The sequence below is a fragment of the Hylaeus anthracinus genome, unplaced genomic scaffold, assembly GCF_026225885.1.
Source record: "Hylaeus anthracinus isolate JK02 unplaced genomic scaffold, UHH_iyHylAnth1.0_haploid 0, whole genome shotgun sequence".
NCBI classification, from domain to species: Eukaryota; Metazoa; Arthropoda; class Insecta; order Hymenoptera; family Colletidae; genus Hylaeus; species Hylaeus anthracinus.
Window position 1 is genome coordinate 23,650,539 of NW_026533254.1, and position 16,281 is coordinate 23,666,819.

Here is a 16,281-nt window from a genome sequence, read left to right on the forward strand (position 1 = left end):
GGGCTTAAATGTTGCCAGAAGTCGATAAAGTAGTAAAAAAATTGTTTAAATTTTAACGACAAGGTGCAGTTCTGGCGAATTCGTTTTCATATTATTTATCGCTTAAAAGACCGGGATAACAATTGCCAGAAGACAGAATGGTGGCAAAGTACATGAAAAATGATAATATCGTCATAAGTTGGTAAACAGGAAAGCAATTGTTTAAAATTTACATAATAAGGTGCAGATATTGATTATGCCAGCGACGAAGATATCAATGATGAGTTAGATTGTCAATGCTCATAAAAACCTATTTCACCCTGTATTATATTGGTTTTTACGTTACACATAATAAAGATTTAAAACAAAATTATAATTAATGTAATTATTTATACTTATCCTCCTTTCGTATACTCCTTATTTATTTATATTTCATAAAAAATTTATGATCCATTAAACTCGATTCGATTTTATTTATTGCATAATTTATTTACTCTTCAATTCAATAATTTGTATTGTTCTTTTTTGTATGCATTTCTCTCACCTTAGCCTTCTGTCGTTGCATATGTAGTTAACTAATAGTATAAATAATAAGAAAAACACATTGCCAAAACTGCACCTCATTATTTAAATTTTAAAGAATTGTTTTCACAATTCTTTCAATTAGGACAAGTCGTCCTATCTTACCGATCTAGCGTTCGACGTTACCCAGCAGAGCGATCTGCCTTACCGACGAACCGTTTTGCCTTTATCTGCAGAGTGAGCTTACCGATCGACTGCTCTGCATTACCGATCCTCAGCGATAGACTGTCCTCAATTTCATGCAAATCTGAAACCTTGTTCTTCTGGTTACGACTCAAGTTTGGAGTTCTGTTCCCTTGTGCATCCTCTGATCGTTTGCAGGAAAGGATTCAACGTATCAACGGAATTAATCCGTCCCAGTGTGAAAGTCGAATGTTTACTTACGAAGATCGCGACATTAGTTTCGGGGGAAAAAATTCACTGCCATTCTTTATTAGCAATTGTAATGAGAAATGGCGATTGGAGATAACGTTGTTTTTTTCTTTGTTTCTTTGTAATAACGTCGTTTGAAGAAAGCGTTACCGTAGATGGCTTTTCTTTCGATTGAAGTGCCGGAGGAAAGATGGTGGTCGAGATGAAGAAACACCGCAGAGAGTGGAAACGGAAGATTTAATTTCTATACTGTCATAAGTGATGGATTATGATTGTGTATAATAATGAAAATAAATGATGAGACTTACTTAGCAACGAATGTCGATTGAGGTCTCCTTGTCAGCCCCGAAATTGAGCCAAGTAAGCCAAGGGATTAAGCGTTGTTCTAAAATGTCTCTATAACGAGATTAATTACCTCAAGGGTGCAATAGTTCGAGACACTGTTAAACCAGAGGCTCTAAAGAAGACGCCAGACTATGTGTTCTTGGCTTAAAATTATAGTTCTCGTGTTTGCTGCATCCTACTGGATCCCTGGCGATTGTAGAGGTTGGAGCGCTTACTTATCCTCAAGTAAAACATGTTTCCATAGAAGCTCTACGGTATCCAGGGATGCGTAACATGGTGGCAGGAATTTTCTTGCGAGTGGAGACACAGGAAGAAATATCAAGATCACCATGTACTTTTGTCGACGAAGTACTACATTCTTTAAACGTTTAGTACAAGTGACTCGCCATATGTAGACAGATCAGATGAATAGGATGAGGTAGTTACCTCGGATTGATGGGATTCATCTGAGATAAAGGCCCCGATATTAACGCAGTTCATTCTCCATTGATTCCCGTCGTTTCAGAAACAATCAAAGCACGTAATAGTCACCTTCGGCATTCGCGTGACCGTTTAGCCACAATAATTGCGATAAATCGTAGTCATGTGACGCTTGTAGGTTGTATCACTAGGTCAACAGAATCTAACCTATCGTGGTGCAGAATAATTACAATGATAGATGCGATCGCGGTTTCCGTCGACAGATAGTGTACGATCCTGGCGAATTCGAAGCAATAAACCGAGTTATTTGCATGGTATAAATATTTGACGTCAAAGTCCATCTGTCGTAGTGGTTATATGCAAGCCTCTGTTCTGCAAATGTGAAGTAACATCACCTGTGTTGGTTTCTTATTTGTTTTATTACACTAACTCCAGTGAGTTTGTTGAGCAATAGATTGCATGTTCTTAAATACAATGCAATTTGTAGTATCGATGGGACGCAGGATTTACCAACGCAGCAGTCTGCATTATCGAGGGAGGTCTGTTTCGCCGACAGAGTGTTCTACATTACCGAACAGAGAGGTCTGTTTCGCCGACAGAGTGTTCTACATTATCGAGTCTTACCGACAAACTACTTGCACTATCGAGAGAGTATTTCAATTGCATTGTTTTTATCGGCTGCGCCAATGAATCCACTCGGAGAAGTTCACTGTTCTCTGTTCGAAGTCGGTTTCACTGATCTTGGACGCTTGAATGAAATCCCCCGAAACGTTCGATAACATTGCAACCCCTTTTCGCCGAGTTCTCGGTTCGTTTCACGTATGGAACTACCCTCGGTTGCGCGGACTCATCCTCCTCGGCGTAATTCTATCCGCCTGGCTGTGAAAGAAGAGCCGAAAGCAAGGACTCTCTTTCTCGGTTTCTGTTCACAAGTGTCGAATTCGGTCCGCGTCGTTTAACTCGTGGATGACGGTGCAAGTTTTCCTCGACATCCAGACCTTGTTCTCCTCTGGTTTCTCTCATCGAATCATGTAGCAGCCAGGGATGGTATGCGTCGAAACAACCCCACCAGCGACAGAGTTACGTTATGGTAGATGCGGGTCGATCCATTTGATTTATGGTTGTCAACGGATTTCAGAGGGTGTTATATTTTAATCCCTGTACGAATACATTTTTGAAAGAAGGTGGAGAGTTGATGGAAGTCGGGTCTTTTGTTATTTTATCGAGGAAAATCGTAGGTCGAGGTCGTTTCCAATATCTTTTATGGTAAATATAGGTGACGTTGCTAACTCACTAATATTTTTAATCGAATCAATCATGACGTTATTATACAGGGTGTCCCAAAAGTCGGGGAGGAGCCGGAAATGGACGGTAGCTGAGACGATTCTGAACAACAATTTCCTTTGCAAAAATGTCGGATGGGGCTTCGTTAAGGAGATATTAAGAGAAAACCCCGACCAATCAGAGCGCGCGTAGACCGCTGGAGCGGCCGTGGTAGCGAAGGCTACGCGCTGGCGGCCGCGCTTGTACGCGAACAAGTGACTCGACGTGCATCGAAGGACATTGACGCTGCCACCTAGCGCGTAGCCTTCGCTACCACGGCCGCTCGAACGGTCTACGCGCGCTCTGATTGGTCGGGGTTTTCTCTTAATATCTCCTTAACGAAACCCCATCCGACATTTTTGCAAAGGAAATTGTTGTTCAGAATCGTCTCAGCTACCCTCCATTTCCGGCTCCTCCTCGACTTTTGGGACACCCTGTATATCTTGATACGAGTCCCAGAGCGGATGGATTATGATCTTGCGACAATTGACGCTCCTTAATAACAAATATCGTTACATTCCCATAAATGGGTTTCCAGAGACGTCCAATTAGGGTGCTCGAGTGGAACTGGCGTCTGATCAAAGCAATGGAGGTCCAGTACCAGGAACGATATGCTGGTTGCCGTGAGATACTTTCGACAGAAACCGGATATACCTTTAATTGGTACCTCGTAAATGTATTCGTCTGTTTTGCTCGACCGTCGACCGCATTCCTTACTGCATTTTATGTCCTCTGTTATTTTCTCGTTTAGGTTTACGCGGGCAAGGAGGAACACGTTAATAACCTATATTTTTTAATGAGCTGCGATAAAATTCTGCCTGACCTTGGCTCGCTGTTATTCGCTTAGGTCTTTGAACTCGAGGCTGACAAATTTCTTATGGTTAGCGAGATTAGGTTAACAACAGTAATCGTACTTTACCTTTTAACTGAAAGTACGGCACACCAGTGAGCTTCAAAATGTATAATTCTGAGATAATGCTATACATATACACGTAAATTCTACATGATTAAAATGAATAAACGACCAAGTGTTCCAGATGCAAAGTGGTTAATTTGGGTTACCGTTATTTTTCATCCACCTGAAAGGAAATTTTTCGCATGATTGCCGGTGAACTGTAGCTTTCCATACCAAACGAATCAATTTATTTAAAAGTCGAGCTCTCCGGACCACGAGGCTCGCGTGCAGAGTAAAAAGTTATCGTAGTCGCGGTGACCGTGTTTCAAAACGAAGGGATCAACGAAGACGTTCCTCGGAATTGGTTCCTTTCAAGGGAATTGCATTCCGTTTTCTGATACTCGATCGAACGAATTTGATTAATTTTTAAAACGAGCACCTCGCTCCTCCTTTCTTCTCCCACGATCGCCGTAATAGAGTATTAAAACTCCCAGGATCCATCACTCGCATATTACAGAGTGTCTGAATTTTCTTTAATCTCAGTCCACTGTTCGATACTTTCCGAGCTCCGACGCCCTAACTTAGGGTCACTATAAAAGTCGACGCTGTTGACGAGAATTCCAAAATTTCGGGGATTCCCAAGGACGGATTCCTTTCATGTGGAAAGTTTTTACTCATTTGTATGCAGGGGAATCCCGTCTACGCGTGCAAACTGCCGCGAAATGAACTTTGCGTCGTAAAGTCCGGCGTTACGAGGAACGGAGGCTTCTTTAAGACAGGATTATCGATCAAGGGGGACGGCAGATATCGGTTCCAGGATTTTTCGTGCGAGAAAATGCCAATTTTGCGGAGTATTCGTTCTATACATTCGTGAGTTACCTAGACTTAGCGGTTGGTTCGTCGATTTCCCGCTGGCGGCGCTAGTAGTAGGCACGATAATTAGTCCTGTCCACTTTGAAACTCGAATCTTCGTGATCACGCTCTTCTCTGAAGAACTTGCTATGCGGATAAGGAGCGAAATGGTTAGGTAGGTCTTGGTTTATTTGCTATATTCGATAAACGATCACATTTTTAATATATCTGTTCGACAAGACACGTCACGCGTGTCCTTTTCGACCCGAAGCCGCGGCCTCGGCTCAAGGAGATCAATATACACAGCTGTACAAAAGATAACACGAGGTACCGTGTGTCCTATGGCCCCAGCGACTGAATCTAAGCGGATTCAGTGGCAGGTTAAGCGTAAGCAGTTCGTTCAGGATAAAAGCACCGTGGGTTGTTATTCGTAGTAGCGTTGTCCGCGATTATCCGGCCAAGGAACCACCTGAAACGCACAACTATGAGTAACAGCGTTAAGATAAGCCAAAGAAAGTAAACTTCTATCTTAGATTACTGTAAACTATAGTTTCGCAACAAAACAAAGCAAATTAATTATCAAGATAATCAAAAACGATCTTTTGCGCTCGAATGAACATAATTTTCGGACTTAAAATAGCGAACTTTGCGTAATCAAGTTATCTTTATTGGAAAATAACGAAGCCGCAGAGTCTTACGTTACCAACCCAATTAATATACCGCGTAGCTCACGGTTTATTGAGGTTAGAGAAGCTGTACTGGTACTTCGGAGTTTCTTGAGACTTTTTAACTTACCTGAAAGTGGTTCGATACCCCGTAGTACGGAAAAACGCCGCCTAGGATGTAGCGGTAGTAGCCGTTATGCCTGATACGATATTCACCCTGTTTGATGCCTTCTGGGACTTGCCACGTAATGGTCACCTGACTCGCGCCAAGAACCACCGATGTCCTCTTCCATTCAAACCTGTTATCGATGACACCAACGGAATGGATATCGTTACTTGTTTATCCGATACTCGAGACCGTGCTCGATTTCGCAGATGTATGCGAACGCGAATGAATAATGCTTGGATCAACCTGAGCGGTTATTGAGATAAGTATGATTAAATTTAATCGAGATTCTATTTTTAAATGAATTTCAAATGTGGTATTTCCAATCGTTCATTTACGGATCGCGTTTAAACAGAAAGAGATCCATACTTGGTCTCCCAGTTGGCATCTGTGGCCACTGGCACCCACACCTCGTCATCGGATAGCCTCTCGACAGTCAGGAACGTCTTCTCCGTCATCAAGTTGTTACGTGGATGACCAGAAATCTGTCCAAGAAATGAACAAATACGAAGTATAAATATTAACGAACGATGCATTAGAAAATGTCAACCTTTATAAAAACTCATAATTGAATGCAAGCTCCAAGTAACACAATTTCCGCATTATCGGACACGTGCATCTCTTTTCCAATAAAAAATATAATAATTCACGTAACTGCGATTTAAAACGAGATCGTCCAATTACGCGCTGTATTCGTCGTTGCAAGATCGATAAATAATTTTGACGCCTCCATGAACGTATTCAGCGATGTTCATTGATGTACAGAGCGCTTCCATTACGTCTCACGGTAGTTTAGTGTAGTACAACGAATAGAAATCGTTCGTTTCTCGAAACCAGTTGCAACGATGTTCTCGAAATGGAACTGCACGCAATGCTGTGTACAATTTCGATTATGAGTCCTTGCGTAACCCCTTTATACAACTGACGAGGTCAGACCGGGTCACGGACGTCGTTTGGTGTGTCCTAACACGAAATAAAGAGTTCTAGATGGTCACTTACGAAAACAGCCGTGACGATATCCCCTGGCGAGGCGAGTCTCTGAGGTTGTTTGATGCAATCGCCGAAATTCTGGCCCCATTTAGGCGTGTCGTAAAGAACTGGCGTCACAAAGGTGAGCAGATTCTTCTTTCTGAGGTGGGGGGGTGCTGGACCAGGGTCCACCGGAGATTTCTGAAGCGATAACGAAGTTTCTTCAACGTTTAGAACACGTGTGTACTGCTGGGAGATGGAAAGAATTTGGGACTGTTCGCGAGACAGGTTGAATTTTATTTATAAGGGTATCAGTGTTATTTTGCATTTGCTTAGCTACGTGCAATGAAACAAAGCTCCTGAGGACCCGACAGAGGTTAATAGGCCCATCTTCCTAGCGCCATCTGTCGCCGGGTTTTTCAGTTTCTACCGCGATCACGATTTTAAAGCAACAAGTCATATTTGTACTAATGCTTACAAGGATAGCAGCAGTCACCAGATCCTGGTATACCTTCAGATAAATCGTGAGCGTATGTGGCCCATAAATGGTGGACGCCCCCTCGTACCTCTGAATCTAAAAAACAAACATAAATTGAGATTAGCAGTAACTATAACCAACAAATATAACTTTTCACCGGTAACAATCGATCAGCCGTGGTCCAACATTTACGACATAACCTCAAATCTGACAAACGTCTTTGAGAACAGTCTACTTTAATCGATTTTAATGACTGGAAAATGACTTATCCGCTAGAAATATGCAAAGCGCGGAGGTAAGAATATAATCCATGATTTACATGATATTCCTCCGGCGTGGTGATGTAATCGCTGTAACTATTGCAGAGGCCAGCCACTATAATGGAGGTTTCGTCGTTGGACGCGACGTCGTTCATGACCGTGCTGATGGCCTGTCGCAATCTTCTTCCGGACATTGTTGTGAACTCTCCTGGGACACCAGCGATGAGGACGTTCCCAATCAGAGCCACCTGCGTTGACACAATTTTTGGCTGCCACTCGTACGGCAGAACCATCTGGAAAACAACAACGTTCCTGATAAATCTAAAGGTCTTCACCTGGACAGTTCAACAGGTTAACTCTACGATCATCTTTTACAATGAATTTAAACAAGCTACTCCTAGCGCCGCGAGTGGAGGAACGACGAATTTCCTAGGTTTATGGTTCGTCGCTTTGCCGCTGGCGGCGCTAGTAGTAGGCATGGCTATTAGTCCGGGCCATGAAGACTGTATAAGGAGTTCCAACTGTGTAGTGTAGAAGTGTTATCAAAATGCCGAGCTTTAAGTTATAAATATTTCTACCACTTGCGGCGCAAGTGAGCACAGACTACGATATATATGTGATAATACATACACATATGACATATATATATATATATATATGTATGTATATATATATCGTAGTCTGTGCGCACTTGCGCCGCAAGTGGTAGAAATATTTATAACTTAAAGCTCGGGATTTTGATAACAGTTTTCTAGTAACTTTCGTAGAGAGTTGGATCTCCTTATATAGTCTTCATGGTCCGGGCCTCTCTGTCCAAGTTTCTGCAACTCTGTCAATCTTTCTGACTGTGACAATTCGTTTGTAAGAATATAAAAGTCAAATCTTCGCGATTATGATCTTGTTGGGGGAAACTTACCCGCCCAGTGGCGAGTAGAATGGGTTTAGGGCTGTGGCATTTGATGTCCTCGGGCGTGGGGGCTGCCAATAAATTTCTAACCGCGTTCCACAGAGGATTGGCCGTGGTGGTGCCTTGCTCGAACGCGAAGGAACCTGGCCCGTCGATCGTTCCTGCAGCGAAACTGTACCCCATGGCGGGCTGGCAGCCATGAACCTGCCAAATCGAGTGGAAATCGATGAATACAGCCAGCCAACCTCAGGACAACCTCAGATATTAGCCTAAACGCGTGGACGTAACGGCTAGATAATACAGGATGGCACATCGCCTTCCACGTCGTTATCTCCAAATGTAATAGTATGTTTTAGTTCAATTTATTTCAGTTGGGGAAGGTATATGTTGACAAACAAGTAAGTCCAAGTGAATCTTGTAAACAATACGAAGGTCACCTTTAAAGCATCTACACGTGGACAAAGATTATGGTACTCAAACACATGTCCCCCTCGAAACAGAGTGATCCGAAACATCTCTTAAATGACCACTAGATGCGGAGATAACGGTGTGGAAAGATCACGAAGGGTCACCCTGTACAGTAAGTCTTGATAAAGTGACGAGTCTATCGGATCCGCTCGTGAGCACTTAAATTGGGTAGCGTTTTTATCGCAGGAATCAACCTCTTTTATCTCGGGGCTGGGATCATACCGTTCGAGGAAGAGCCTAAATGGTGGCATACGATGAAGTGCGAGAAGTATCATCAATCGTGATTAGTAAAAACAATGTACGTGGTGTCCCTTTAAAAAAGAAATAAACATTCTCACCATTTCGGTTTCCCCAGTGGTCTCGTTGTAAAATTCGACTGTTTCCTCAGGCATGTTGACGTAGCGATGAACGACTCGAAGGGGTCCGATGACTTCCTTGGCGTTCCCATCCTGCCAGAGGCGCTGCAATCACCGAGCAACGAAACGTGAATATGGAACGGAGTTGTACCGGGAACAACGCAATCGTGTGTGTACATCGACCCAGCCAGCCACGCACGAAACGCATATCCGCCTCGCCAGGCCAGAAACCAATCCTCCGGTTTCTGCTTTATGATGCTAATATCTCCTCTCGAAACTGGCGAACCCTCCTCTGACCGCGTCACGGATAAAGAGCATGCGAAACGTATGTTAATCAGACCCCTATTCTCGCGTCAGTGCTTGTTCAACCGTGCAAAGTAGATGGCGCCATTGACGATGTAAACATTTGGCTAAGTGGCATAAAATGGAGCTAAATACCCATATTTTCTTTTCGCAATAAATAAGCAATATTTGGCTGATATCTTCATTCGATCCATAGGTTTTTATTTGATTCTGTATACCTGATCTAATCGAATCATGTGATATTTGATGATGAAATGATATCGTACAAAAGGTAACACGAACTTTTCCGCTGGTGGCGCTAGTAGTAGCTGTGGCAATTAGTCCTGGTGGCTGTATTCGAGCTTCCGTAATTCCGTCAATTTTTCTGATTCTGATGAATCGTTTATGCTTCGAAATAGCCATGAAAATTTGAAGATACAGGGATCAAGTTCGGAATATATACTTTCATCGAGAGCGCATTACGATGTCATTGTCAATCCTACAATTAGACAGCGCGTCGTTGTCGAGGATCCATTGTCATGATAATGAAGACGATAAGTTGCCATCTGAATGCATTTTTCATAGTAAACATGTCGATTTACATTCGTATGCTACAATTGTAGTTGGAACCACGTGCCTCGAACGAAAACAAGGTTCATATTAAATTTCAAACCTCAAGGTCGTTTAAAGGTCCTATCAGTATACATGAATGCTTATTATTCCAAATGAACACTCGTGGCAACTACTATAGCCAGGAGGAAAAAAATATTTACTTCTAAAAGAAGAGGAACATCATCTACCTCGAAAAACAACAGGGAAGGCATAAAAGTAGTAGTACGGCTAAAAAATAAGCGCGATACTGTATAGCTAAGGGGTACACGTTATGGTTGGCCTGTTCCCCTTTCTTTCTCACCTCCTCGAGCCGAACTTCAAGCAGATACGAGTTCTAGCTTCCTCGCCACGGCGATAAAGGGGACGAAGATTAATGAATTGGAACCTGTCGCGCACGGATTTTGTGGGTTCGGGTCACTAAGGGGAATCCGAAATGATAAAGGGATCGCGCTACGGTTTCCTTGCGATTACGACTTCTTGCTCCACTTTCCAGTTTACCTATTTGCCACTAAGGAATCGCTCAAGAAATTATTGAAATTATTCGAATTGTCTATTTCAAATGTATTAAGAAACGACTTACGTTTCCTGTTATAGAATAAGTTTATTTTCTACGCTAGATATGGCTTCAATCATTTTACTTGAGGATATCAATTTTATCCGACTGGCTCTCGTTCGCATTACCTCGGTTAATCGAAGACTTACTATATAGCATATCTATCTGGGGATACCGGATTTCGAAGGGAGGTTCGACGAATTCCAGAAAATACCCGAGAAAATAATAAGTTGAATGTAATAATCTGAACGGACAATATTATTTAATGTATCTTCGATAATAATATGCATATAGAAACTAATGGATCCCCACGGATCGATGGACCAAGGTTGAGAGACACTGACCTAACCTACAAATGATGAATGAATCGACTCTCCTGGCATCAGTTCGCCAAAAATCATAAGCGATCGCATCTGCAACAATCTCTGTCGAAGGATCGATGTTTTTTCCTGTCCCTTGACATTAATCGTCGTCCATTTCCTCGATTTAATACCAACCCCCTCCGGATCTCCGGTATTAATAAAAGTTTCCTTGGTCCTGTATTCTTGACCGCAGCGTCTCCCCTCTGGCTACCACGTTTCCATACGCGCGACCGAGGGAAAGTGGCGGAAGGTAAGGTTGCGTGTGCGCGAAGATGTGATCTCTGATATGACAGGGGCTCTCAACTTTTCATAATTTGTGCCCTTCTAACTTCGATTTATTTTCGTGTCTCCACTTCCAGTGATTGTTTGTTGGTAAGAGTAAAATTATACCAACTTTTTTTTTGTAATATGCGATAGAGCAGTGTCTCTCAACCGTCTCTACTTTGGTCCTCTTTTAATCTCGATTTATTTTTGTGCTTTTCACTATTATTGTTCGGTGGTGAGAGTAAAAGTATATCAATTCTTTGTAATATGTGATACAGCAGCGTCCCTCAACTTTCTCTAGCTTGTAGCTCCCCAACTCAAAAAATATCTTACACGACCTCCTTGTGTAGAAGATGGTGGCACATGGCCTCCGTTGAGAATCCCTGAGATGGGTAACAACACGTATGGAACGGAGAGATAGTACCACGGTGACAAACAGATGGGATAGGTGGAGTTAGGTGAGGGGTTGAGTGCTGGCAGACGCGTCGAAAGGGGAAAGGGTTCGTTCTACGCCAAATCGATCACTTCTCGCGGATGATGTCAGTGGTTCTATAGAAATTCAAATATCACGTAGCCCCATGTAAAATTAGAACGGGTTTAAACCACTACTTTGCTTACTCCAAACTTATTAAAATAATACAGGACGTCCAAGACCCCTATTTTTGTCTGCATAAATGATATTTTTATCTCCGAAACTGTCAACCATATCGGGTCCATTTTCGTTTTATTCTCATCGAAAAGGACTAGGCTTGCGGAATATATTTTTCTTAGACCGAAATCCCTTTTTTGTAGCATGTAAAATAATGAGGATAGCCGCGCGACACCTAACAACGATTCATCGTGCCTTGGGAGTGGTTTACACGAAGCTCGTAATTTATTTACGCTACGTAAGATCGAGTCGCTTTGAGGAATGAAATGGACCGCGGAAAAACTTTTGCAACAACGATGCTAACTTTTTTTTTGTTAGTACCAAGGAGCAAGATTGTTGCAGCAGCGTTTGCTGAGAGGTATCAATCACTTTGTCCTCCTAAGTTAAGCTCGGAGGGCAAAGAGAAGCTCGTAAGTTAATGAATACGTTCTCGCCGCTCGTTCGTCTATCGGTAATTGATCGAGAGCCGTCATAAGCAGGATTTGCTTAAGATAGGATTAATTTAAGCTGTCTACGGATGGCAAAGCAAGGTTGCAAGGTTTCCATCAAGAAATCCCGAGTTAATGGATCGCTCGAAATCAGGCTAACAGTCACTTGAACGCGGCCACGTACCTAGTTCCGTCTTGGACCCCGAGTCGTCGTTGTTTTCACGCTGAGAGGCGCGCCAAATACGTTTTCATCATAGGGGCTGCCGTTAATTACACGGACACGTACTTAAACAACTGTAGTGGTGCATCCGTAATGAAGTGGGAGCTGAAGAGTCCTTACGTTCACACGAGTTACGTTTATTACGGTGGCATGATTTAAGCCTTCCGTCGATCGACATTGAACCATTTACCGTTCTTCTGTTCTACGTACGATTTCAGTGAGTCGAACAGTCACGGTTCTAGGAAAGATCCTGCGTTCGTTCAGCGATGCAGAACCTCGATGACCGAGCAATTTCACTTCCTACGAGGCGTCAGGTGCCTGGGGCGTCGTTTAAAGACTGACTTTTTTAAAACAATTATGAAAAGTAAATGAACTACATAAATCGAGTTTGCTCGATAAACAAGTGATAAATAACCGCTCACGTATTTAACCAGGGACTGCGGGGAACGCCACCGCGTGGGAAAAGCGCAGTAAAAAAAAAAAGGTAAGAGAGAAAAGGGTGGAACATAAATTTTCATAGTCCAATTTCGAGATAGCGGGAGGTAGGAAGCCGCTGTAACGCCTTTCGTTCCCTGGAGACGTGTGAAATCTCTGCTCGGCGCCGTGCTACGCGAGGTCTCGTGATCGGGAAAAAAGACCTCCGCGGTTGCTCGAGGAAGAAAACGACGTCGTCCTTGCGAGCACCGAGCGTGACTCGTGTCTCGTGATTCACAAAGTCGCGGGAGGGTGTGGCGTTTACTGGGAAGCAGCCTCAAAGCCTCGTTCGGTTGCTACTTTCCCACTCGATCGGTCGTATCGACCGTCGATGCGATTTTTCGTCGGATGTATCGCGCGATGTCGCGGGAGATCCGTATAGAGAGAGGAAAAGGACGGGGGAGGGAGAACTGCAGGACTCTTTCGACATTTTCATACGTCGGCTGTTCCACCGTATCTCCTAGATACAGATTGCCGTACTCAGGTTGCCGCGTATAGATCGCCATATACAGGCTACTATAAATTGAAGTTAGATTTTAATTGAGGTTAGATTTTAATAGCAGCATTTTAGCCACACCTCTTGCGCGTTCTAGTTCCATCTACCTATTTTGTAGGCATACCTTTCGCGAGAGCAGAAGAAGGTTAAATAAACAAATAAAAATATTTAAATTGCGAGCAGAAACACGTCTGTTTCGAACAGAATGGAAGAAAACTCGGGACGCCATTTATGGAGGTGGATATACAAATGGCGGCTGTTCTGTCCGCTGACCACTTCTAAGATTCGACGTTAAAATTCAAGGAAACCAGAGGAAATATTCTAACAACTTCACGAAATTTGGTAAACTTGCAACTGAACCATTTCGGATTCTCAATCCCAATTGCTCGAGCAAAACATTTAAGCTAAGGAATAAACGAGGTCGAACGGTGAATATTTGGAATATACTAGCCTTGCAGATTTGCTTCCACGAGTCGCGATGCCCGACTCCCGGACGTATCGTTTTCGTTCCGTTTCATCTGATCTGATTCAGCAAGAATTAACTCGCAACAAATTGCCAGCGTCGGGATCGCACGGCGCATGTACGCGACGCGTCGGTAAGATTTTCATGCGCGGAAGCAGAATCGTGTCTCTCGAGATGGGAGATAAGCGACATAATGAGGCGAGATGGTAAGCGATTGCAAAGTCCTGCTTCAACGTACGTGGGAACAGGAACGTGTAAACACGTGGATCGCCCATGCTGGTTTGGCTCGTTCTATTTTTCCTCCCTAGCCCCCCCTCCCTCCCTCCCTCCTTGTCCTACCTGCCCTACCCCTCGACAAGAACTGAGCAGTAATCGACCCTTGCACAAGCGACGATACTGGGCCACGCGAGGTGTTCCTTCGTCGTGGGATCAAATTGTCCGCGGCAATTACGACTCCTTGGAGGAATCGTGGCAAGCTTGGGGAGCAGCTTTGGAACTGGAGATTGAAACACGTGGTATATACTGTCGAAGTATGACAGATGCAATCTCCAGAGATTGAAACTCGATAGATGTAGTTCGGAGGGATCGTACCCCCATAGATGCACTTTTAAGAGATGGCATGCGCCTACAACTCCACGAACTGCCCGGTATACGGGTTAAACGACAATAAAAGGGAAGTAATTTCAAGAATCTCGTAGATCTCAATTTCCTGTACCTCCCATGAAACTAGCCCGGTTGCAACACTCGATTTTAAGGAGTCCGCACATGAATCACCAGGAAGTTGCGAGACCCATGGATCGTCGGGTCCGTAAGCTGCGAAATTGCTCGTAAATTCGGCTCGGCGAGGTCGAGACATCGAAGATAGACTCTGGCCCCGTAGATTTGTGCAACTATGGCCCACTTTCGCCAACGGTGGCGTTTGCGTAACTCCTTTAATTATCTTTTAATTAGATGCGGGAAGAGCAAGTGCGTAACAATGTCCACTTTCCAGACTGTAGAAACCTGGAGTTTCGATTTGAGAAGAAAGACTTATTATTATTCTTATAGGCGATGTAGGATACTGCATTTGCAGGTGGAACCTTTACCGGAGGCAACGTGGATGGTACCTCTATAGTTGCACGCGGATGTGAATCCAATGGTAATAGATGCTACCTCTATAGTTTCAACCTGGATATATATCACCTCTATAGTTTCAATATTATTAGTTGCTACCTCAATCGTTTTATACCTCTGTGAATCTACTTTTATAAATGCTACCTCTATAGTTGCAACCTGGGTAGATAGCACCTCTATAATTTCAATATTATTAGTTGTTACCTCCATAGTTGCACACCTCTGTAAATCTAATCTTAATAGATGCTACCTCTATCGTTGCAACCTGGATGGATATATCACCTCTATAGTTTCAATATTAATAGCTGCTACCTCTATAGTTGCACATTTCTGTGAATACCATCTTAATAGATGCTACCTCTGTAGTTACAACCTGGATAGATAATAACTCCATAGTTTCGGTATTAACGGATGCCACCTCCATAGTTGCGCACCTCCGTGAATCCAATCTCGACATTGGACACGCAATCTTCGTACAACTTCTTTAGACTCACCAATGCTATTCGCAACCATCGCAGATGCAGTCTCCGATAAACGCCATACGCAACCTCTACACCAACTTCTACAGATGCAACAATCGATGCAATCTCGATACGTGTAAGGCCCGTACACAACTTCCGAAGATGCAATCGTTTAAATTAGGTGCGAGAAGTAACGGCCTTCACTTAACGGACCGTACAAACGCGGATTCCAGATGCGAAAATAATAAAGTCATAAACGCTTCCACGACGGCGAGTGGACCACCACGGCAGGACTTTTACCACGGTCCACTCGCGCCTGATGCGCCGTGGAAACGGCAAGGCGAGGCAGGGAAACGGCAAATTGAAAAAGACAGCTTCCTTCTGAGTTACGACACGGTTATTCAACCGTCCAAGTTTCACTCTCGTCTGCAACGCATGTGCGTGAAATTCAAATGGCTAGCGTTAACTATTCAGTGCCTCCGTCGTTCTACTGCTCCAGAATGACAAGCGCATCTCGTTTCCCCGTTGGTGGTTTCTAGCGACGAGGAAGGCGACTCGTCGTTCCAAATTTCCACTTCCACTCGAGTTTGGCTGAGTAGCTCGTTTTGGCAGGGTTAACATTTCATGAAATTCCTCTGTTTTAGTCACTAGGGGTCACAAGGGAGGGCCGATTGAATTTTTGTGATGTTTAAGGTGACAGCTATTGGGATTGGTAAATTGGAGGTGTGCAACTATGGAGGTAACAATTATTAATATTGAAACTATAGAGGTGCTATCAATCCAGGTTGCAACTATAGAGGTAGCATCTATTAAGATTGGATTCGCAGAGGTGTGCAACTATTAATATTAAATCTATAGAGGTGCTAT

At 43.4% G+C, this 16,281-nt stretch overlaps 1 protein-coding gene across 2 annotated transcripts in view; it reads right to left on the reverse strand.

Annotated features, from left to right (window-relative positions):
• Positions 1 to 4,942: 4,942 nt before the first annotated feature.
• LOC128896371 (neutral ceramidase) overlaps positions 4,943 to 16,281 on the reverse strand; it is a 30,578-nt gene continuing 19,239 nt past the window's right edge. For both annotated transcript variants that reach the window (XM_054159721.1, XM_054159722.1), the window contains exons 8-15: positions 9,020 to 9,142; positions 8,223 to 8,417; positions 7,366 to 7,599; positions 7,047 to 7,142; positions 6,599 to 6,769; positions 5,969 to 6,084; positions 5,564 to 5,732; positions 4,943 to 5,237 (exon numbers count right to left, since the gene is read on the reverse strand). In XM_054159721.1, coding sequence (XP_054015696.1) covers positions 5,193 to 5,237; positions 5,564 to 5,732; positions 5,969 to 6,084; positions 6,599 to 6,769; positions 7,047 to 7,142; positions 7,366 to 7,599; positions 8,223 to 8,417; positions 9,020 to 9,142 — 1,149 coding nt within the window. In that variant the 3' untranslated portion in view covers positions 4,943 to 5,192. The remainder of the gene's footprint in view (positions 5,238 to 5,563; positions 5,733 to 5,968; positions 6,085 to 6,598; positions 6,770 to 7,046; positions 7,143 to 7,365; positions 7,600 to 8,222; positions 8,418 to 9,019; positions 9,143 to 16,281) is intronic.